Here is a 25,821-nt window from a genome sequence, read left to right on the forward strand (position 1 = left end):
GTTTGTGAGTGATGAGTGCTGCCTTGGCGTGCCATTGTCGTTTTGTTGCTGCATGCAGTGTCAACAGAAGTACAGCTGTACAATGGCATGACTCACTGTGAAGCACACTGCTCGTCGCCTGCACCGATTAATGTCAATTGTGTATTAAAAGTAGCAGGAGGGAAAAACATAAAAAAAAAACCTTTTTTGTCCACCAACCTAGATTGTGTCCACGACAATCAGAATTTTCCAGAGCAGACCACTGTGTCTCCTCTTATACCCATGTTTAGGATCGCGCTCGAGACAATCACAACACAATTGCCACTCACAAAGGACGAGCAAACTATTGTATTTGTGGTTGTGAGAACAATAAGAAGGGGGTTCTGCTGTCCCAACCGTAACTGCCTTGTGGACAGTAAACAGCTGAACATCGGCCAAGAGGGGGACAGTGTAAACAGCTATGTACAGCCTAGGAACAAGTAGACGGAGGCAGAGTGAGAGAGAACGACAAGGAGAAGAAAAAAGGAGCTATTTACAGTGTTTGTATTATTTATAAATGGTTCGGGAAGTTCCGTGCCAGCAGCATTGCCCCTCAAATTTTCAGCACATACGCAGGTGCCAGCTAGGTATCAAGCTCTGACTGCTCTAGAAAATTGCACAGGCTCTAATGAGCTTTGCGGCCACAGTATAGATGGTTCAACACTATGAGCAGGTGGCCTGTGCACATGGAGGTAGCAGTTGCTCAGCATACTATCATGTTGCATGGCCAGACCTGTCTTGTTCTCTGAGATGTACAGGGACAGGCATATTGCACTTAAAACGTTTGAAGAAAGATTTGTACTTCCTGCTGCACTGTTCTTACTTAAATTTAACAGAAAAATCCCATTTTGGAGTCTGCATCTTTCAGTGTAGTACTTGGCACAGATAATTGCCTGTTCTTTAAAAGAAAAGTATGAGAAACCATTTTCGTTCATGAAGATACAAGCTGCTGCCGAAATGGCACCAGCATAATCTTGCGCCATTTCGTGCTGGCAGCTGCAAAAAGCAGCCATTCAGGAAGGGTTGCCATGTGTTGCAGAGGAGCAAGCAACATGCAGCAGCATCCCTGGACGGCTACTTTCTGTAGCTGCAGGCAGGTGGCAACACAAGTTTATGCTAGTGCTGTCTTTGTAGCAGCCATTTTTCTCATAGACGAAAGTAGTTTCTCGTTCTTTTCTTTAAAATGCAAAACATTTTTTCAAACATTTTAAGCAAGATGTGCACGTCCCTTTACAGTCTCGTTGTCTACGCAGGCCGTGGACACAAGCTCGCATGTGTATTTTGCCTTGTGGCCACGAGCTAAGCTAGTGTTCTAGTACATGAGGAAAAAAGAAAAGATCGGATCTAAAAGCAGTATATCTACTCTACGCTAGCATATAAAGTAAGTCTACAAGTGCATCCTTGTAGTGCTCCCTGTGCAAATGGCAAAAGTGTGCGTCAGCCTTCAACAGCCTACAGAAGCATATTGGAATGAAAAAAAAAAAAAAATCTGCTAAACTGCATAAAATCTGCGAGAATGTGCATGATATACAAAAGGCAGTAAAGATTATTATTAGCATTATGAGTGCCTACCATACATGTGTATAGATAGCTGTTGCGAGCTTTTATGACTTTTTGCAGATAAGTGCATGTATTCCACTAGAAAGAAAAGAAAAGAAAAAGGTCAGTTCAACGCTATCTCAAAACAAATTGCAGGCTTTGTGCAATCGCCGCTCCACCAGTAGACTGAATATGTTATACTGCAACGCCGAATATGTTACACTGCAACGCTGCCAGTGCAGATGTCTGGATTTGGCCCATGATCATTTGGGCAGTGTAAAGGAAGAACAAAGTGAATGTGTGGATTAAAAATGCACCTCATTGCATCTAGGCAAGACCCCCATACCTAAAGGACAGCATATATAAAAGACGTAGTGAAATCTTTCAGACAGAATTTTTCGTTTTGTTCTCTCAGGAAACTGGACACTGAGGTTAGCTTTTTGAGTCCGTGTACCCAAATGATGAAAAACCAAACTGATGTCCAGCAAGAAATCGACAGTGCACAGCACATATATATTGTTACAGGAAGTATTTACTCTAACAGTAAATGGCTAGCACTTGGCTAGTCAAGACTGCACAGAGCACACAGGCTTTAGCAGCTCTTGCAGTCTGACAGGAGAGAGACTGACCCAGCCCCACTACGTCTTTGTCTTAGCCACTACAACGTCTCTGTCTTTGCCACTGTTCGTAAAATTATCCTCGGCTGGTAAAGCACCATCCCAGTGTTGGTTGTGTTCAAAATGGGTGGTCACAGTTGTAACGCTTGAGGCGGGAAACATGTACGATGTCACTTTGTGGTGGGGGCGTCGATAAAGTGGATGCCATGGGAGTTATCTCATAGGTGACAGAGTCACCTGGCGCAGCACGCAGTAGGGCCTGACATACCGCGACATTAACTTTTCACAGAGGCCGACACAACGAGATGGGAGCCAGAGAAGGACGAGAGAGCCCGGTGGAAAAGCAGTATCCTGGTGTCAACGATCACAAATGGACTTTTGTGCGGTCTGCGATGATGAGAGCCGAGCGCGGGCTACTGTGCATGCGACGAGCACACACGTGATGGCATCTTGCGCATAGGAAGTCATGGAGATGGATGTTGGATTAGAAGAAAGCAAGGCGTTAAAGGGTAATAAGGGATGGCGGCCAAAGAGAAGATAGAAAGATAAGTAGTTGGCAGTGTTATGACACTATGAGTTGTATGCAAATGTGACAAACAGAAGGGCAACATCCCAATCATGGTGATCATCAGAAATGTACATGGAAAGCATGTCGGTCAGTGTATGGTTAAGGCTTTCAGTGAGTCCATTGGTTTGAGGGTGATATGAGGTGGTGAAGTAGACTGTCGACCACACAAGACAGGAAGTACCGACCACGATCTGTGAGTAGGTGAGCACTATGTTGGAGGATGACGTTGCACAGTAGAAAGTCAGCTACGTCAGTGGCGCAGCTGGTTGGCAACGCTCGGGTAAGTGCATATCGCGTGGTATAATCTGTAGTGACTGCAATCCATTTGTTTCCTTTCATGGAAATTGGAAAGGGGCAGAGCAAGTCCAGGTGCACTCAATAAAATCGCTCAGTTGGAATGTCAATTGGCTGAAGGAGACCAGCAAGATGAGTCACAGGTTTCTTGCGGCATTCACACAGGTACAGGTTTCTTGCGGCGTTCACACAGGTTACAAGATGTTACGTAGCATCGAACGGAACAATAAAGGCCCTTCCAGAAGAAACGTCGTCATATCCAATCACAAGTTCTGGAGACACCTAAGTGCCCGAAAGTTGTGGCGTCATGAAACTGGACGAGGACATCTCTACGTAGATGCGGGACAACTAGCAGGAGTTCTGCGCCATCGGGGTGCACATTGCGCCACTAAAAAATGTGATCCTGAAGCAAGAACATGTTGAGTGAGGAGTGGAGGGTGCCGAATTGCAGACGGTCAATAAGAGAGAGCAACGATGGATCTCTATGTTGTTTGTCGGCCAAATGGGTGAAGTCTGTGATTGCTAAGACGTAGGTGTCGAGGTCTGTTTCAGTGGAGTCGGATGGTTTAATGGGGTGACGGAATAGGCAGTCGGTGTCAGTGTGTAACTTGCCAGCTTTGTACACAACCGAGAACGCGTACTCCTCTAATTGTAATGCCCAACAGCCGAGCCTCCCTGTGGGGTCTTCAAGTGTTGAGAGTCGGCAGAGAACATGATGGTCTGTTATGACCACGAATGGCTGTCCACATAGGTACGGACAGAATTTCACGACAGCCCAGACGAGAGCTAGGCACTCCCGTTCAGTAATAGTGTAATTCTTTTCCAACTGTGACAGGAGGCGACTAGCATATGCTATAACACGGTTAGCGCCGTTCTGTGTTTGGGCGAGGATAGCACCGTGGTCGCTTGTGTCGGTGCGAAGCTCTGTTCTAGCAGCTGGGTCCAAATGAGCCAGCACAGGTGGTTATGTGAGGGCAGAAATCAGCGATGCAAAGGAAGTCACTTGGTCCGCACCCCAAGAAAAGGTCGCATTCTTTTTGAGGAGGTCCATGAGAGGTTGAGCAATGTCTATGAAGTTGAGAACAAAGTGGCGAAAGTAAGAGCAGAGCCCAAGAAAGCTGCATACTTCATGCATAGACTGCGGAACTGAGAACTCACAGATGGCACAGACTTTGTCAGGGTCTGGTTGGACACCCGTAGCATCAACTACGTGTCCAAGTAATTTGATCTGGTGGCACCCAAAGGTGCACTTAGAGGAACTGAGCTGGAGGCCAGACTGGTGAAATATATCGAGAATGGCCGACAGACGAGGGAGATGGCTTTCAAAGCTGGGCGAGAAAACGATGACGTCACCTAGATAACAAAGACAGGTCGACCACTTAAGACCGCATAGAAGAGTGTCCATCATGCATTTGAAAGTTGCAGGTGCGTTACACAGCCCAAAAGGCATGACCTTAAATTGGTAGAAGCCATTGGGTGTGATGAAAGCGGTCTTCTCGCGGTCACAGTCATCGACGGCAATTTGCCAGTATCCCGAGCGCAGATCTATCGATGAGAAATATCTGGCACCATGGAGGCAGTCGAGCGCATCATCAATTCGAGGGAGAGGATACACATCCTTCTTCATTACTTGATTGAGATGGCGATAATTGATGCAAAGCCACCAGCTGTTCTTCTTTTTCACAAGCACCACAGGGGATGCCCAAGAGCTAGAGGAAGGCCCTATAACATCTTTGTCATGCATTTTCTCTACCTCCTTTAGGATGACTTGGCACTCAGAGTGAGGCACTAAGTAAGGGTGCTTGTGAAGGGGGCTGGCATCTCCGTATCGATGCGATGGGCCACGACATGTGTACAGCCTAGTGGAGTGTTCTCAACATCAAAAACGTCATGGTACGAAAATAGGACAACACGGAGTGCTTGACTTTGGGAAGGCAAGAGGTCGGGGGATATCATTTTATTCAGAACAGCCTTGGTTGGTGACAGTATGACAGGTTGGGGCACGGTGTCATCGTCAGCAGCGAATGCAGAAATTGTACATTCTTCTAGTGGTGACAGTTTGGCTAGTGAAATTCCTTGTGGAAGAATATGGGTTGAAGTAGAAAAGTTGAGGACTGGAAGCATTGTTCTATTGTTGGCAACAACCACTAAGTGTGTGGAAGTGCGATGCTGCGCGAGAGGATCAGATCTGTGAGGGGAGTGAGCACATAGTCGCCATCAGGGACTGGGGGAAACGGTGACAAAGGGATGTAGGTAGCAGCCTGAGCAGGTAGTCATAGAAACTCCACAGAACGTAGGCAAGTGTTACGTGATGCAGCATCATCAGGACACAATGGCAGTTCGAGTCACAAAATGCAGGAAGAGTGGCTGTCAAGAAGTCAATACCAAGAATGACATCATGTGGGCAAGTGTCGAGAACAGCGAACAGAACTGAAGTGTGGTGGCCGGCGACAGTAACGTGGGCGGTGCACATACCAAGAACATGTGTTTGGGTGCTGTCAGCTACTCGCACAGTAGGAGAGACGGCAGGTGTCAGCACTTTTCACAGGCGGCGTCGGAGCGTAGAACTCATAACAGATATGTGGGCGCCTGTGTCAATGAGAGCAGTAACGGTCACACTGTTAACAAGAACACCGAGTAAATTGCGTCTTGTAATGGAAGTCAATAGACGTTTTTCGGTCCTGATCATCAATGCAGCCTCACCTCTCGGAGCTGCACTGGCTAGTTTCCCCAGTGGTGGCCAGAGTAAGCGGGGGAAGGGAGAGCGACTGCGCTGAGGGGAGCGCGACTGGCGACTCTGAGGTGACGGCGATCGGCTAGACCAGTGTCCTGGAGCGGCAATATCAGTGTAAGTTGGAGCAGAATGCAAAGATACACAGTTAGGTTCACGGGCCAGAAGGTGGTCGTTGAGAATAGGTGTGCTAGAAGACGGGCCACGATACTGGCGGTGGTCATCGGGGAAGCTTGGTCGATAACACATATGATTGAGGCAGTGGTCTGAAATGTGGCCGACTCGAGAGCAAGAAAAACATATTGGTCGATTGTCTGGCATCCTCCGCTCAGATGGGTTTCTGTAGTGGAGTGTGAATCTGGGAGTGGAAGTGGCAGCAGCAACAATTGGGGCGGTGTAGTATTCAGTCTGAGGACTGGAAGCGCGCATGGGCTGAGGTGCGTGACAGGTGGCTTGTGGAATGCCCATATTCCCAAACTCTTGATGGATGACAACTTGAATGAGGGATATTGTTGCCAAATAGTTGTGAGCAGGTGGCTGATAAGCAGCTGGAGCCATAGCTTCGAACTCCTGGCGAACAATCCTGGTTAGGTTGGGAGGTGACGAGATCGGAGGGGGCGTCACGGAATCTTTGCATGAGGATGTCACAGCCGTGTTCGGGAGTCTGGTAAAGCGCTGAGTAACGTGCTGGCTTTTCGCTTGTTCGAACTGATGGCATTCTGTTATGATGGAGTTGACCGTGTTGCAGTGCTTACACATGAGTATGTTGAAGGCATCGTCAGCTATGCTTTTCAAAATGTGGCCAACCTTGTCCACCTTTGGCATTGTCTTTGTCAATGGTGTAGCACAAGGCTAGCTAGTCTTGGATATATGTGACGTATGATTCCGTTTATGTCTGAGCTCGTGCTGGGCTGCCATTTGTCGTACGAACGATTGGCCAAACAATTCGTGCATCTTCTCCTCGCATACGTCCCAACTCGTAAGTTCCTCTTCGTGCGTGTTAAACCACACTTGAGCTGTGCCCCGTACGTAGAAAATGATGTTGGCGAGCATTAGCGTCTTATCCCACCTGTGGTGCTTGCTGACATGCTTGTACAATAGGAGCCAATTGTCGATGTCATTGTTGCCCGTACTGCAAAATGTGCCGGGATCGAGAGGATGCGAAACGACCACGGTTGCCGGACCCGCGAGCGTGGGCTGCGGCGGCGGCGTACTGTCTTCGGCCATGGAGGCGGGAGAAGCGTAGCTGCCGCTTTGACAATCTAAGGCCGGAAGGAATAGAGCCCACAACCTCCGCCAAAAAGATGTTATGGGGAGTATTCACTCAACAGTAAACGGCTAACACTTGGCTTGTCAAGACAGCACAGGGCACACAGGTTTTAGCTGCTTTTGCAGTCCGACAGGAGAGACTTTGACCCAGCCCTACTACGTCTTTTTCTTCGTCACTGTTCATGACAATATTATAGCAAAAAATCATATTTTATTTTAGAATGGGTCCCTTGCACTGTTTTTGCTCCATTTTCTCTAGGCAGACATGAAGCAAGCCATTACCTCTACAAATGAGTCATTAGCCAAAAGTATTCCATGTGCGTTACATGAGACTGCATGTATTTCATTTGCAGTGTTGCCTGGGGTCTCAAATAATCTTTGCACAATTATTTTCGTATATTGCCTCCATCAAAATGCAGCTGCCATGGCATGATATCACACTCATGACACTGAGATTAACGGCACAAGTTTCCCTCATTTGAATATGTTGTTATTCATGTTACATGTGCAAAGTGCCAGACGAGGGGTTAAATAAAGTTTCATAGAAAACAACAATAATAAGGAAATCCTGTGGGACTAATGTGTAACGATCGCACACATATATGTGCCTTGCGTGGTGCGTTGACCTCTGTTTGAAGGAATGGTGCCTCAATTCGAGAATGCTGTTCCCAGCCCCACTGTAACTGTAAATGTTCTAACGCGTTTATTTTTTTCGTCTTGTGCCCAAGCTCATTAGAGAAAAAAGAAAGCACTGTTGACAGCTGCTGTGGGTGTGACGAAAAGGTGCTATCGAAAAACAGGATGAGGGGAAGACAACACATAAACCACAAGAAATGTGCTCTGTTTTTGCACAACAAATTATATCCCATCATGCTACAGTGCTGTGGAAGCTATAGGTTGAGTCGCCAACCAGAAGAAAGTTCTAGAAAATGAGTTCGTCACTGTGTGCCTCTAATCGCCCTGACAGTAAGACTGTCTAACTGGCTGAATGTAGGTTTCAGGCAAATATTAGCGATCCAATAGGAGATCACTCCACACTTCGTGTAACATGCATCCGGTTCTCCTCACTGCTTGGCTGCCGTGTGCCCTAGTTTTGTCTACACTGCACAAACCTAGACCAGCAACAAGTAGGCAACAGCAGCACACAAGACGAATGGAATGCATTATGGGTGTTACTAGGGAGCCCACATTGGAGAGGTCTCAAACATTCACAACTGAGGTAAAATGCCACATTGAGAAGGGATACTGAACTTCTCCATTCAACATTTTTGTTCCGTCTGTGTAGGTAGTGCTAGGTGAAATTTTTCTCAGTACTGATGAACATTTTTCCTGCAGCTCTTTGCTGCAATTCATGTGTATAAAGATACAGAGGGACTACACCTGCTCATTTTGAGTGACACGCGTTAAAATTTTGGCACAGTTTGAAGATTATGGTGACTTTATTAACAGTCACAGTGAAAAAGAAAATCTGCTGCGATGTGGCTACTTGCTTTAATGGAAATGTATACACTGATAATTTTTTTTTTTTTTTTTTTTTTTTTTACGTGCCAAAACCACTTTCTGATTATGAGGCACGCCGTAGTGGAGGACTCCGGAAATTTTGACCACCTGGGGTTCTTTAACGTGCACCTAAATCTAAGCACACGGGTGTTTTCGCATTTCGCCCCCATCGAAATGCGGCCGCCGTGGCCGGGATTCGATCCCGCGACCTCGTGCTCAGCAGCCCAACACCATAGCCACTGATATTTTGAATTGAGGCTTCTAGTTTCTAATCCGGAACCTCAGGGTCATGGCTTTAGAAGTGTCCCACAAAAGTGGTCACAAGTGCAACCCAATATTCTGAATATTGCCTAATCGTGGTCGCATTATTAAGAAAAGTATAAAACACACATTAATCAAAATTTGCATTCCAAGTGAACATTCTACAAGTTATATTGTCTCAAAAATTCAGCTTCCATTAATAAATAGTTGCCGGGCGGTTTACAATGCAAGTTACTATATATGGCTATTTTCAAATGCAAAATAGCATGAAAGTAGAAATAGAAGATTCTTGAACTAGGTCTAGGAAATAGATAAATGTGTGCGTAAGTTACATTGAAAGTCAGAATGCTGTAACTGCATTAGGTTTTCCAAAATATGGTCACAACCAAGACCCAAGTTGGGAAGAAACCGTGTATCTTAGGCTTATTCTCAGGCATTTATTGTTTAAGCTTACATATCCTCTTATATTTAGAATCTACAAGAAATAAGCTTTTCAATGGTATATACGACAACCTTAAACAAGTAGAAGAGCTGTTGCGTGTGCTCAAAATGTACTGAAAATGGATTGTTCACGCTGATGGAGTAAGACCACCATCTCAATGCAATTATCATTCAAGCAATGTAGCAACAAACTGTATTGCTGAGCACACCTTTGTCCAAAAATTGTACTGATCATTTTCAGTTTTCCGTTACTTCAGGTAATTCTGACATATACTGTCTCTGGATTTGGCCCAATTTTGTGACAATCACATGGCAGGGTTGGCCACGACTATAATGGCATAACAACTATGTGACGATGATGCAGTGATGATGGTGAAATGATGAAGAAGGAACAGCATCAATAAAACAACAAAGGCGGTATGACGATGACAGCATGTTGACAACTTGATAAGAATTCCGCACTGATGTGAAAACGACAACAGCATGAGGACAAAAGAATGACAATGAACATGTAATAACAATGGCGTAACAACGATGGTATGAGGAGAATTGAATGACGAAGCTGAAATGACGATGATGGAACGCCTATGACGGCACCATGAAGGCGGTATGACGACGACTGTATGACGACAGAATAACGACCATGCCATTAATATCGCATAAGGACAATGTGACAACAACGAGCGTATAAAAACAGTGGCATGATTGTGACAGTATGACAACAATGAGATGACAAGGCTGAATGACGATGACAAAGCAACTACAAAAGCATCACAAAGGCAGTATGACAACACAGACAAAGCAGTGACAATAACAATTTACTATGGCATGAAGAAAACATGATGAAGACGTGTGTATGAAGAGAATCCCATGATGATGATGGCATGACAATGACGGTATGGTGATAATCAGATGAAGCTGGAATAACAAGGACTGCATCAGAACAATGAATGCATGGCAATGACTGTGTGACGAAAGCGCAATGACGACAATCACCCAACAATGACAACATAATCATGGTTGAATGAAGATAGCATTATTACAATGGAATGAAGAAGGAATCACATTGATGGAATGATGAAGGTGGTATGACGACAGCATGAAAACTATGGGATTGGTGTTTCAGAAACAATGACAATGGCACAACAGTGTGACAATGACACTGTGACGTGATCACGACAACAGCATAATGAAAGTCAGTTGAGAGAGTTAAGATGATGACGGTACAAAGACCCCAATGGCATCATGGCCACGAGGACATGTAGAAAATAACTTGGGCTGATGATGATTTAGGATTTTTATGGCGCATCAGCGTAAGAGGTGACGATGTGGCAACTATGACATACTAGACAGTTTTAGTTTAGCGTACGTAACTATAGCGTACGCTATACGCTATGATATAGCGTACGCTAAGCAGCGCACGTTTTTTACAGTTTTAGTTGGCTGGTGATATCTTCGGATCTCAGAGGCCATATGCCGTCGTTGCGGCTATTTCGCGCCTGTAGCGATAGGTGGCGCTGACATCTCGAACGTTTCTTTCGTTAGGCTTCGACTCGTTCGAAACGAGAAGCGATCTGGAAAACACCACGAGGTTATCCATAATACGCTGTCGTTGAAGCGGCCTGAGACTAAGCGAAAGCCGTTTACACAGCCATTTGCTATGAACGAAGTGCATTTTACAAAAGCAACGCCAAATTCAATTCGAAGCGGGCAGCCGGGACCGCCGCCTTGTTTCCCGCAAACTCCGCAAACCCCGCAACGCTAACTCGTTTGCGTTGCGTACGCCCGCTATACCCACTATTTCGTTTAGCGTTCAGCGCATGCGCAGTGACGACACGCTATTTTTTAGCATACGCAATGGTATAGCGTACACTATACTAAAACTGTCTACTATGACAACTATGACAACTATGTCGGCACCGTTGCAGCCATCCTGGATACCGACACCTTCAAAACCAGCATTCATGAAACGCCACATTGAATCTGTCTTTGTATATTGCACAAATGTTTTGTTATGTTCACCCACTCCTTTCTGTAATGCCTTCGGGCCCTGAAAGTATCTTAAATAAATAAATAAATAAATAAATAAATAAGAGGTGATGGTGCGATGACGATAGCATGACAAGAGAGAGGTTATAGAGCTGAGATCACAATAATGTAAAGACCATGTGGGCGGTACAACCACGCGGACATAGTACCTAGTACCTAGGCGCAAGCTGGTAGACAGCGTGGGCTACTGGTTTGACTTGAGAGGCTAACTAGATCAATAGACAGGCTTCAAAATGCTTGAAATAAGCAAAGAATACTAATTACTTGAGTACATGAGAGGTTAGTTCGATGTGAGACCTCCTGCCCATTTTGATAACTGAGGTAGTACGAATCAGTCGTCAAGGTAACACACCTTCTAAGCAGCATTATTTCTTTATATATATTGAAAGGGAGTTTATTGCAGCTCGTACAAGGGATCGCAAGTAGCTCTTGATCGCGAGTCCTAGCCCTTCACATCAGCAGCCCGAGCTCGGGTCTCGCGCCGCAGCGGTGGCAGTCCGCACAGCGCCACATGCATATTACACCACTACAATATATACCGTATTTACTCGCATAATGATCGCACTTTTTTTGTCAGAAAAAGTGACGCAAATTCAGGGGTGCGATCATTACGCGGGTTAAATTTTCCGCGAAAAAAAATTTTTTTTTTTCGTCCCGCGTTTGCTGCGGGATGCAAGATAGCGGGTGCGGTACACCAAAACAAAAATGGCGGCTGGCGAAGCAAGCCGAACGCGCCAAACGCGATTTTTTTTTCTTCTCGTGAGTACATTACGTGCATTGAAACAGTTTCTTCCGTATCAGTGATGAATATTACCGTTAATATCGGCAAGTTTGCGGCAATAACGTAGCCATGTCCACTTTGAGGGGACAGAAACAGGTGGGCGCGCTTAGCTGCCAGTGACAAAGAAACACATGACGGGCATGCTGCGGAAACTGCGGCATCTGTCTTCACTACTATCCTAATACGGCACGTTTCCGCTAAGGGTGGGCGAATATCTTAGCTGTGTTACAAGCGTCGGCGTATGAATAGGGTACACTTTTAACGTATCAGAGTAAACGTGGCTACTGTCATTGCCGCGCGCGATTTGTTGCGTGCTCACGAGTGCAAAAGCAGATGAAAAGAATCGAAACGCGCCTTTATTGTTTTTGTTGTCATCAGCCATTATAAAGGCAACCCATAATAAAGGCAAGTTTGGTTGTACCTCATTTTGTCATGGAAGTGCGGAAAGTGATGAAAGTAATGAAATGAGGCATCTACTTAAGAATGTTTAGTGCGTGCAGGCCGCCTGGCTTGTCTTAAAGAGTCGTTTGCGTAGCATTCGACAGGTGGTAAGCGCGATCATTATTCGCTAGACTTAGCACACGACGTATCGTTGCGGCAAGTTCGGGGTGCGATCATTACGCGGGAAATAAAAAAAAATCGAATTTTGACGACAAAATTTAGGGGTGCGATCATTACGCGAGTGCGATCATTATGCGAGTAAATACGGTATATATATATATATAAATATATATATACACACACACACACACATACATACATATATATACATACATATATATCCACTGCAGGCAGTGTTTGTTAATGTCCATTTGTTTCTCTAAAATAAAATAGTAAAATCTATCAAGTGCTTTACTAGAAGGTTACAGCAAGGAGAACATTTTCTGTCTGTTCCATGCATCACAGTGAGTGCAGTGAGTTTAATAAAAAGTTAATAGTTGAGCTCGCATGAAGGAGCAGGAGGCATATGGAATGTATGAGCATTCACTACCGGTCATTGCCTCTATCCTACCTCCCTTCTGTCCGACTAACTCCAACTCACTCCTTAATTCAGCTGATCCTTTATTGTGACATTTTTTATACGGATGCTCGAGGCACACGTGTGCTTTCGCTGTTGGAGTTTTCGTGAGGTCACAGCATCGACGTGTATGCGTGGCCTTTCAACCTGTAGAGGGTTAAATGGTCTGCAGAGACACAGTGCACATGATTTTAAAAGCAATCAAGCCAAGCCAGGCATGAATTTTACTTTTGTTCCCTCTTTCTAGTCTTGAAAATCCCCCACCAGCAAGACTGATGCATCCAACTACCCCCTTGGTGTAGTTATATGAAATTGAAAACAGGAAACACTGCTGAGGTAAAGCTCTATGTAGAACTTAGGACTTCAACAAAACATCAAATCAGCACTGTCATTTCTGGCATAAGAGACCACTTTCTTTTCCTTGATTGCATACTATAAATGGCATATAAAGCATAAGCAACACAACCAGTGCAGTTTGAAATACAATAAATAAACAGTTGTGGCCCCGTCACATACCATATAACATGCATGCTTTTTCAACTAAAAAAAAAAGATATACTATACATAAATGCACTTGCACTCAACGTATCTAAAGAACCTGCGAGCAGGTCAAAGATTAAGAACATGCTAGAGCCATAGCAACAAAAAGCGTGTCGTATTTCACAGTGGAAGGGTTATGTTACAGGTGCATTTTATGCCACTCAAAGTCAATAGTCAATAAGAATGGTGATGCTGCAAACCATAAATGATGGTGCTGATTTCATATTTTACTGAAGACAGCCGAAGCCTAAAGTCCAGTTGAATATCATCTCTTCCTTCCTATCTTAATTCTAATATAAATTCACATAGGAAGTGCACCCACACATGAAATGTTGCTACAACTGCCTTACCAGATGTGTTGCTCTTTCTACAGATCACGCTTGCGTATGGTGCACCTCTAAAGCAGTCCCATGGACCCCTTGAAATGTCTCAAGGAAACACAAAGATCTACAGACCGTGGTTCAAGAAGTACTGATCTATGGAAAGCACATCCCTGACTGCATGCTTAGGTGCCTTAAGCACCAGTTTTTAAATAGGTACAAGCTAGAACTGGTCTGAATCTGTGCATATGACCAGTGATGCCCTCTAGGCAGCATTTAAAGCTTCAAAAAAAAAAAGGGAAGTTATGTACATACACAACTAAACATTCTTCTTGTTCCAATAACTTCATATATTTGCTGTGTCTTCATAGAAATGATGCGAAATCGATAAAGACCAGATAAATAACTCAGATAAATGCAGCATGAACTATGTGAAAAACATGAAGTTATTGGGCCATATGCATAGCCATTTTCATTACATAGTTCACTTAAATAGCATACAAATATTTTATACTTCCCACACCACACTAATCACCCATCACATCATGCTCAGATGCACACACACATGGTTAGTCAAGCCAAGCTGTCACAAAAGCGAGCTCAATTCAAACGTACCACCACAGCCAGAGAAGGCTTCAAGGGTCCTCAGCCTGGGTCTTGGCATCGTTTCACTAATCTTCTGGGAGGAAAAAGTTTTTGGCCACAAGACCCAAGAGGTATGCAGATAAGGTTAAGTGGAAGTCACCAGCTCTGCCATCAATGTTATACAGATTTTAAATGATATGTTCCATATTCTGTGCATGTGACAAAAAATCTAGGATCCATGAAAATTCCTGAGACTTTCACCATTGTGCTTTTATGCATACTGTGTAGAAGCTAAGCCAAAAAAGGTTACAAAGCACATGCTTTCCAAAAACAAAAAGGAATACACATCAAAGTTCAAGCCCTTCTTTCCTTCTTTTTTGTTTCACATTCACGGCAACCAAGCAGAGGAAGGAGTGACCTTCCACATGAAGCAAATTTAAATGTTACATACTGTATGATGGAAATTTTTTCTTATTTAGAGTGCTAAATAATTGAAATGTAAATATTAAAACATCGATAGGAATTGGAATACACTGATAACTAGACCACCCTGTCATTACTATTATTGTTACTACCACTACTACTACTACTACTACTACTACTACTACTACTACTACTACTACTACCACTACTACTACTGCTACTACTACTACTACTACTACTACTACTACTACTACTACTACTACTACATAGGACCGCAGCATGGCACCCAATAAGAAAGCATGTTCGCTCTGTTTGTGCCCTTTTATCAGAAAGCGGCAGTTGTTTTGTAGTGAAAGTTGTGAAAAACATGTACATGCAAAGTGTGTAACCTGGCTGGAGAACAAACTGGACCATTTAAAGTTCCGATCGTGCTATTTTTGCAACAATTTATGTGACTTATACAGCAGGGTGTTAAGCCTAGTGACAACAACCTGGCAGCGTGCTCCCTGCGGTTTTCTAGTTCCCAAATTAGTTCCCCGTTCTCCTCTCGTGCCTTACTGGTGACCTTCCCAGCAACATGGCCAGTCTGCATCACCTTATTTTTGATGTGCTTGCGAGAATCTCATTCCTGAGCAAAAAAAAAGTTTCCCAACTGCACGAGGAAAGACAACACCTTCACAAGGACCATTCTCGTGGCATGGAGCAACAGACACAAGTCATCGCTTCCCTTTGAGCAGAGGTTCATTGCCTGAGCTACAAGCTGACGCGACATGCAATGCCACGCCTGGGAGGACACCTGTCAACTTCGCAAGGACCTCTAGTTCTCTTACCTCTGCCTCAACTTGATATGATGTACTCCAACACACAACTGAATGATGGGCTGCCATTTTCCCACCTGCTTTTGCTTCCTCCGCTGAAGAATCCCTCAAGACTAAACAAAAAAGCAAGAGTCCTGCCTCGGTTAAAGTGCCACAAACCTCGACGTTATTGGTAGCTCAACAGTTGCGACGACCTAAGGCTATTATTGCTACTGAGTTGAGCCCAGAAACAGCCGCTTACAACCTGACAAAGCACTTAAAGGCCTTGAATACCTCTACCATCTCCTGCCAGTGACATTGAACAAAATATGAGTTGTACATTCTTTTTGTGTAGCCATCGATGATGAAGCCCTTAAATGCCTAAATGACCAGTCAATGTGGCCAATGAGATGCCTGTTCAGCCCGTTCTGTGGGCTGCTACATGACGACATGTTTCATGCTACCAAGATAACCCTCAAGAATAAAATTGGTGAGTAAGTTCGACAAGTTTTGCCAAAAGCTAGTGAACTTTGCATCAAATCACGTGAATTTTTCCAAGTCATTTCGTATTGTTTTCCTATCTTTTTTATTGTCAAAACTTGGCTCTGCAGTGAAATTTCCTCTTCGGACTTTCTTCCACCGTACCGTGTCTTCAGCAGTGACCAGCGCTACTGTGGATCTAAACAAAAAGGTGGTGGTGTACTGAATGCTGTTGACAGTTCACTGAGATGTGTTCGGCGCAACAACATAGAAAGTGTACAGAAGTCAATTTGGCTAGAACTCAGCCTTGTGCACAGTGAAAAACTGTTAAATGGATCTTTCTACGTACTGCCGAATATTTTCCCTGTCTTGTTTCATGAGGTCATCTCTTCTGTTGAAAGTGCAGGATCTTCCCATAGCAAGCACAGAGCAATTATTCTTGGTGATCTTAATACACCTGAAATTTATTGAAACATGCTTAGATATTCATATTACAATCATTACATAGAGTAGAAATGCAGGGTGTTGTTGTTGTTCTGCTACCCTCAGTAGTATAACTCGATTTGTGGTAAGGTCTAAGACCTTTGCTTGTCAAATGCTCAAGTTAAAGATGTCTCTCATTCGGACATTTCTCTTGTGCATCCTGGGAAGTTTCATCCGTCACTAAAGATAGCTGTCTCTTCAGCCCTGAGGCACAGCTCCTCCAGTGGCATAAATAAATCGTCTTTGCTTTGTTTCAAGCTTGGCGATTATGTTGGTTTATATATGATTTCTTGTCTACCACCTTGTGGCCGCTGGTAACAGACAAAAGCAACATTGATGACCAAGTAGATCAGTTGACCGAGCTTGTCTTGAGCAGTATGTGCAAATACATTCCCCAGTACAGGCCTAAACAATCTAAATAACCCCAGTGGTTCTCATCTGAAAGTATAACTGTGCCAAAACATAAAGATTACGAGCACCGAAAATCTAGAAGTCCTGTGCCTATTGAGTAGAGAGAAGAATTCCCTCTTTTTCTGGGTTTCTGTAAACGCCTCTGTGCGCGAGATCATGACACACATACTGCACTCTTGGAAAAAAGTGCTTCTGACCGGCTGGCGGAATTATGGAAGTACAGTAGAACCTCGTTCATACATTTAGGAAAAAATACGGGAGAAAAAAACATACTAACTGGGAAAAGTAAAATCCGAAGTAACTAAAAAAAATCGACAGACTGAACTATTGTTGACATCTACATAATGTATGTGTTCCCTACATAATGCGAAGTGTTGCATGGACCATAGCGGCACGAGATGCTGATGCGCGTCAAGCTGGTGGTGCTCCGGCGGCCCGAGACGTGTTTTGTTGTTTTCCTATTGCGTGCTGTTTTAAGAGGGCAATGGGAAACCGAAAAGAAATCGAGCTGGTGGGCGATGCCAGATGCCGCCGAAGTGAAATGTCATGCCCACAGTGTGCACAGTGTGCCGCCTGCAGCAGGGAACAGCGGCGCATTCGGATTATCGCCTCCTAAAAGCGTGCAGTATGCTACTAATGGCACTATGCACCACGTACTTTAAAGCAGATAGGTGAGGATGCTTATTGCAATAGGTTTGGCGGAAATAGCTGTGAATGTGGCATGCAACAACCCAGGCGGAGACTTACTGGTACAGGAATAAAGAACTATGCGTGCCGTTGTTTTCACGTGAGACGGCCAGGTATATATTGTTCTCGATTGCGCATGCCTCGCGCCTTTTCTTGTTCAAGTGGAATATAGCGGCCAGAAAACATATATAATCACAGTCTGCAGCAGGGAACGGTGGCGCCTTTCCATTATTGTCTATTAAAAGAGTGCATTACGCTTCTGATGTCACCATGCGCTGTGAAATAGATAGGCGAAGACACTTATTGCAATAGAATTGGGGGTAATAGCTGTGAATGCCACAGGCGACGACCCCGTAGAAGCTTTGCTGGTACCGAAATAAGAAAGTGAGTGTGCACCAGCGTTTTTATGTGAGACAGGTGGGCAAGTATTGTGGTGAAGCTGCCGCAACGGGCAGCTATATGCTGTTCTCGATCGCGTGCGCCTCGTGCATTTTCTTGTTTACATGGGATCTAACAGCTGGAAAACGCATCAGATGATCACGGTTTGGTGACGTACTGAATGCTGGTGCCGAAAAATTGTGTTTTCTGGGAATGCATGAACCGGCAAAAAATGAGCACAACTCCATTGGGTCATTTTTTGTGTTCTCGATTGCGAACGTTGGCGTGGGGAAACTGTATGTAACGGGAACATATCAACGAGGTTTTACTGTACATCTGCCAGCACTCACATCAATGTGAAGAATGTTTTTGCCTGCTCGACTCTAGCGGAGTAGAAGTAAAAGCATCCACAGGAAACTTTGCTGCCCATTTTTCATCCTTATATAAAGCTACAGGTTTCAATGCTGGAGTCAGTCAGCAGCACACGACAGTTCCTACATGATGCATTGTGTTATTTGATGAGAAGCTCGCCAGCGAATGCTTGAAGCCTTCCCTATCCTGCGGCCCTGATGGCATCCCCTCCACAATTCTAAAAGCTTGCGGCAGTATATTTGCTCCAGTATTGACCTCTATATTTATTAAATCTTTGAATGCTTCCACTTGCCTTCCCATGTGAAAAACTGCTTGTGTTTTTCATGTATTTAATTAAGCGTGGCTGTAAAACGGATATCTTTAATTATCACCAGATTTCTCTTCTCTGTGCCACGTCAAGCATTCTTGAGCTGGCGCTTCACAACATATTGTCTTTAACTGTAAAGAACTCAGTGATTCTGAATCAGCACAGATTTCGCACCAGCTGCTTCACTATCACAAATCTTGCAAGTTTCATGTTGCAGATCTCCGTGCTGGTACTTTAGAGGGGGCAAGTGGACACCATTTACTGTGATCACAGCAAAGCTTTTGATGTAGTCAGCCACCCACTGCTTCTGGTCAAGCTTATGCACTTCGGTATTGGCTTGTCGAGTGTCAATCTCTTGCAAAGTTATCTTCTTGATCTATCATGTTATGCTAACGCCAAGAGCCAACACCTTTTTACATGGCCTCTAGCGGCATCCTTCAAGAATAAGTATATTAGGACTGCTCCTTTTTTTCATTTTTATCAATGAGGTTTCTTCTGCTATTCAGAATTCTTCTTCCCTTCTACATGCTGATGATGTCAAGATTTTAAAGAAAATGCATACAGTCGATAACTATCGTTTCCTGCAGTCTGACCTATTTTCTTTTTCTAAATGGTGTAAAGATAATGACCTTACCGTTAATGCTGCTAAGACCAAAGTCATGTCTTTAACATGCAAAACAGCAAGCATTTTTTTCTTGTTTTGTAGATTCCGCACCATTGTGTAAGGGCTGTGAGATCAATGATCTCGGTGTACTTTTTCAAATGACCTTACACTTTTATGCTCACATTAAATGCGTTGCAAAGCAGGGTATGCGCTCTTAGCTCTGTTTGCAGACTATTGAGAGAATTCGATTCGCCTGCACTGTTCCGCAAGTTGAACGCAGAAATCTGTCTTCCTGAACTCGAATATGCATCTGTAGTCTGGAATGACATCTGTAGATCCAATAGTGACATTAGAGTACGGGCCTAGAAAAAAGTTTCTGAGCATATATCATCACCACTTTGATAAAATGGAGACTGGACCTTGTCCTAGCACTGTTGGATTATTGTCATTGGCCTTCGCAGCCGAGGTAATCATGCTGACCTTCTGTTTCTTTTCAAACTCCTTCATGGTATCCTAACCTGCCCCAACTCCTCAGTTGTATCATGTGTTGCATTTCGTGCAAGATCGCCAGAGAATATAGACCTTTTTATGTTCCTGCCAGTCATCACCAACACTCAACCGCCTACAGAATACTGAGTTGTTATAACACTTATATTCATGATCTCGATTATTTTTCATAACTCGCTGTCACTGCTCTTTTCTAAGCTTTTTGTTATTGTTTCATAGTTTTACACATTGCTCAACAGCCTTTCTTCTCCTTTTTCTTTCGTATTTACTTTGCACTTAGTTTTGTGTAACCTCTTCCTTTCATAACTGTTTTATGTACACTCTTATTTTCATGATTGTTCTTTTTATTTATTGTGTACACTCTTCTTTATGGGCACTCATTTTATGAACAACTCTTATTTATCTACTTCTTTTTTCTTCATTGCTTTTTTTTTCTTTTTCACTTCTATTGCACTGTAGTTTTTTTTTTATGTTTGTGTGCACCAGTGCTCGGACCTTAGGGTTGTTTCTGGGCATGGTAAACGAATAAATAGCTGATTATTGATTGACTGATTGATTATTGTAACTGTTGTTATTTTTATTATTTATTCAGACACCTAACCCTGCTCTCAATGACTTGGAGAAAACGGAATGCTGCTGATGCCAACATAACTGCTGCTTCTACGGATAAGGTGATGCTTCAAAAAAGGTCATACGCCATCTCACGAAATATTGTGCCCTGTCACATTCAAAGCACTCTGTGACAAAGCACACCTTAAAAAGCTTAATTTTGCAGTTGTTTGAAGAAACAAGCATAAATTTCTCAAATTTTTTTAAAACGGAAAGCAGAGTGCAAGATGGCAGAGCTCCTACAGTTCAAGAAGTGTAAACTTTCACACAATCTCACCTCTCGTCCGAGGAGCTGATCTTGAGGTGGGACGTCAAAGAACTTCCTAGTGCTGCTGTCATACATCTGATATGAAATAAAAAAACATAAAATTTCAGGATCTGTCCTACAGATTGAATGACACAAGCCCCATCAAGTAACACAGTACTATAGCACCTTAACAAGGTACATCTGCTAAATCGCTTAGGTATGATACATTGCACAACATATTTTGTTTTTCACGGTCCATGCATCACAGCAAATGCTTTGGCCCCATTTACACTACATGCTGCACTAGAAACGTCAAAACAATTTTAACCCTACAGATAGCATTGTAAGAAATACATGGCATTCATTGATGTCAGCATATGCAATGATGCTTGGTATTAAGTAGTGCTGTCTCTGCTCCTTCCTTTAGAAAAAAATAAACAGTCCTTGACCATGTATACCAAGTAAACATGCTGCATATGTATTTTGGTGCAATACTATGCATACATTTTAATTTGTATACAGTTGCTGTGTCACTCTGTTGTTACCAATACTAAATCTTGCTTTGGAAAGAGGGCATGGCTTCGACTAAGCTAGTTAGTGTTTTTTTGCTGTGCCCCCCACACAATGTGAAACATTGAAATGAGGACTTGATTTCATACGAAATCAGAAAATTTGTCTGATTTTCTTTTATTTATATTATTACATAAACCTCATCCTCCCCCCCCACTCCCCAAAAAGAAATGGCTGAACCCGTGTGCAGTCATGTGCACCCATTCACCGAAAAAGTAGAGGCCAAGTGGCCTTTACTCATTCTTCTGCAAATGGGTGCGCAATTGTACAGGCGAACATGTGTACATGTGCAAACACTTAAGTCAGTAACGGTCACTTTGCAACTCCAATTTCATATGCGCACAACCTCACTTTGCAGATTTTATCTAAAATTTAATATTATCATTCAGATGCCGGGTTTGTTTCTCAATATATACTATTATAGCAGCAAACAAGAAAGTGAACCCGCAAAGTTTAAGAAAATGAGCATATGTCACGAGGGATGGCAGTGGTAGTGGAAAAAAATGGAATGCACATTCATTAGAAAGGCCCTTTACATACAAACACCTTTTCTCTCTCTCTCTCTTTTGCACAAAGAGCTCAGAGAGGAGGCACTACCTTTGGTAGTAGAGATGATAATGGCTCGTCAAAAGCGAACACCTGAATATAATGGCACAAGCTACAACACCACCTCAAGAAGAAATGTTTGTTCTACCAGTTCCAACTGTATGCACTGACTTTTGGGTCTTAACAAATCTTCTCTCCCATGCAGCCAGCACGGTGTTTTGCAAAACTTCTCATTGCATCTAGAAGAGAGGTTGAATAAAAATACGTATCGATGGCTGACTTTTACTTGCAATAAAAAGCTGTATCCAAATGTTTTGGTTTGTCAAGCCTCTTGTCTAAAGTCTCATATTCCCATAAAATTTTACTTGTAAGCGATACTTACAGCTTACACTGGTTCACATCATTTTGTCTGAAGCTGTATAGGGTGCAAGAGACATGGTCCTAATGACTTAATGGTGGCACCCTCCAAATGTACACATATTGCGCAGTGAAAATAAAGTCGGGGGACCACGCTCTAAATAACACCCCTTTATGGTGTCAGAATGTCGTACACCGAGTGGTCCGCAACATAGTCGGTAATTGCTAGCATAACTCTCCACCACCCTTCACATTCAATGACCCAAGTCAGTGGCCAGCATGGCTACTCCAAGGTGAGGACTATGTGTTTGTGTCGGGCCTTACCACCGCTTTCAAGGAGACCAAGGTTTGCACACTCTTGTACTGCATAGGTACTCAAGCACAAGCCATTCTTGCTTTGCTCGGGAAGGATGCTGAGGCCTACCGCTCCTTCAAAGCCATCACAGAGGCAAGCATGGGCCACTTCATGCATTCGGTCGACAAAGTATACGAAACTAGCCATTCCTATCGACGTACACAGATGCCTGGCAACACGGTGGACTCCTATACAAAGCTCCGGGACATGACAAAAAGGTGGAAAGGCTCCTCAGAAGCAGTCAAAAGAACACCTCAGACACAATCAGTTCATCGTGGGCCTGCTCAAGCACTTGCTTGTCAGACCAGCTTTCTCAAGACCCAAAAGTGAGGCTCCAGAACGTGCTCATTCAAGCTAGACAGCACGAAGACATTGAAAACGAGAAAAAGAAACTGCAGGATGGGAACTCACAACCGGGTTCCCTCCATGTTGACACCATGTGTTGCGAAAGCAAAGCAAGGGGACGGCCGCATTACTGTTTCGGGAAACTTCCAGAAGCAGAGAGAACCAAGAGCACTGCGACCAGTCCTGAAGCAAGCCGAAAGGTTTGTGCAGTTACTGTGGTAACAAATAGCATTCACACTCCATCTGTCCTACTTGAAGAGTGTGGGGTCTTCAGGTCTCACAGGAGTATCGACCATTATGGGTTTGAGCTAAGTGAGCCACAGGGCCACGTCAGCCATCAGCCTCTAGCGCCGCTGCAGCGAGCTCAGGCCACAAGGGGCTACCGAGCGATGCACGCAAGAACACAGTACTTCCCTGAGTTGATGGAAATTGTTTCGCCCGCTCCCGGGGTGGCGGAGAACCAAAGGGGTCCCGCACCAACGGCGAAAAATACAGTCAGGGGCACCTATAGCACGTCGCTGCGAGAGCACAGGCTCAAGCTGGGCACACCGTAGGAAAAGTCCCGGCGGCTATGCTACTTGCTCTCGCGATAACCAATGGGTCAACTCGCAAGAGCTCGGGCAATCTCGTCCGACAAGTGCGGCTTGGTGGGGTACGACCTCGCGTGAGCACTAGGCACCAATTCTTCGGCTCAGCGTCCAGACAGGATCAACATGAGGTACGCGCTCCCCGCACAAGCAAAGGCACCGTGCGTGAGTTCAGTCCTAGTCACAAAGGTGTTGGCGGAAGAGAGGAAGCATGTACATACCCGGCGCTATCCCAAGAGAGTGTAGCACGCTAACGCCACGAGAGTAGCCACCAGGGGCCGCTTCGTGACGTCGCTGCTTGGCGCTCACCACGCACCATCGTGAGTGGAGCGCCACCGCTGACAACTGGTTCGGACCAAGGAGGGAGTGAGGCATAGGGATCGTAGAAACAGGTGAAATGCGCCCGCACAGCGGCACATCGAATTCCCCAAATCCCCACAAGAGCAACCTGCAACTTTTGTGGAAAACGGCGACATTTCGCATCAATGTGTCACTTTGGGACGAGGTGCCTCAGTTACATCCAGCTGCTATCCATCAAGTTGTTACAAGAACAAGGCCAGCCCGAGTTAGTACAGGTTAATGGTTACCCTCTTCACATCAAAACAGACTCAGGTATTCCCGTTGTGTTCCGCTTGTTTTCAGGATGTCTTAACTCGCTCGACCAAGCCACCAGAGAACAGCTTATTGATCTGGGCCACTGTTAGCTGGACTAGCTTGGTACGTTCTTTGCTACCCTGTCTTGGCAAGGTCGCTCTTTCAAACAAGAATTGTACTTCGTCAACGGTGCTGACACACCCCTCTTAGGCTATGGTACGATAGTCATGCTTGGGATAGCCCACTTTGATGACTCTGTAGCAGATGCCCGTGCTGCCCCTTCCAGCTGCAATACTGCTGTTCACAGGACTACATATGATGCCAAAAGAGTACCACATGCACACTCGGCCTGGAACCGTGCCCTTTTCCCTAATGATCACAAGGTGAATACCCATTCCACTCAGGGGGCTCATGAAAGACAAATTGGAGACGCTGGAGAAGGAAGGTGTCATCTGTCGATTTTAAAAGCCCACACCATGGTGCGAAGGCATCACAGTGGTTCCAAAAGCAGCAGGAGGATACTGCCTATGTGTCAACCTGACCAAGCTCAACCAGGTGGTTACCTAGAATGCCTTGAAGCGCTACTTCAGCATCTCATTGTTCAAGTTCCTCGGCGTCATCGTCACCTCCAGTGGCATCGCACCTGACCCAGACAAGGTAACTGCTATCCCAAGCAAGCAGCCTCCAACAGACTCGGCAAGTGTGGGGAATTATTAGGAATGCTCAATCTTGCTGGACTCTTTTTAGCAAATTTGTTCATTGCCACGCGCCTCCCAGACTGCTACTGAACAAAGATACTGCCTGGACATGGGATACTGCTAAACCTTTGACTCCCTGAAAAAAATTATTGCCTCAAATTCATGCGTGGCTCGGTACAGCACAGGATTCCTAACATCAATGTCTGCAGATGCCAGCTCCTATGGACTAGGCTATGTCTTTCTGCAGGATCAACGAACTGGAGACAAATGAGGCATCTCGGTGCTCATGCATGTGATGGTGCATGTAGGTGTGTAAATTAAGGAATGTGTGCTATGTCCCGTAACAGTGGCACCTCCCCCCTGCTTTATATGCTTCACCACATAACATGACTGTCTGGCGGCAAAGCTAACTTTAAGGCAAATACTGCCAAATGAATTGACAGTGTGTTTTGGCGCTTTTACTGCCTGATGTTTAATTCAATCTGCCAGAAAATTCGACCAGTTTTGTTGGTCCCTTCAGGATCTAATGAACAAAAGTCAACTATACTGTCATTCACCAAGTGCACACTAGCTTGTAGGGCATGCTCAACTATCACGTATCATGATGTTTGTTTTTCCCGCAAGACTGTTGTGTATCGACAGTGGAAGTTGATGTCATAGTTGCGCAGCTACAGTGAATGCTCAGAATGGCGTCAATAACATTGTAGTGAGAGCAACAGACCCCTCCTCTTGGGCTGTGGGAAGTCAGAGGCCATAAATTGACTGCGTGCTTGTCGGGACTGTTCCCTGTTAGCTTTGGTGCAAGGCACTGGCATAGGTGAACACAATCAATTGATGCACTTCCATTTGAGGAATTGTATCCAGAAATGTCTGGCATGGACAAACATCTGCAGGGTATCTCGATGTGGTGAGTGGAACTTCGTCATTTCCTCA

The 25,821-nt window shown here is 44.5% G+C and overlaps 1 protein-coding gene across 3 annotated transcripts in view; it reads right to left on the minus strand.

The window, feature by feature from the left end:
• LOC135896956 (DNA (cytosine-5)-methyltransferase PliMCI-like) overlaps positions 1-25,821 on the minus strand; it is a 186,984-nt gene that overhangs the window by 44,182 nt on the left and 116,981 nt on the right. For 2 of the 3 annotated variants that reach the window (XM_065425518.2, XM_065425510.2), the window contains exons 23-24: positions 20,867-20,932; positions 14,562-14,625 (exon numbers count right to left, since the gene is read on the minus strand). In XM_065425518.2, coding sequence (XP_065281590.2) covers positions 14,562-14,625; positions 20,867-20,932 — 130 coding nt within the window. The remainder of the gene's footprint in view (positions 1-14,561; positions 14,626-20,866; positions 20,933-25,821) is intronic. The other variant, XM_065425527.2, reaches the window with a different exon arrangement.

Source organism: Dermacentor albipictus, chromosome 1 (genome assembly GCF_038994185.2).
Source record: "Dermacentor albipictus isolate Rhodes 1998 colony chromosome 1, USDA_Dalb.pri_finalv2, whole genome shotgun sequence".
NCBI classification, from domain to species: Eukaryota; Metazoa; Arthropoda; class Arachnida; order Ixodida; family Ixodidae; genus Dermacentor; species Dermacentor albipictus.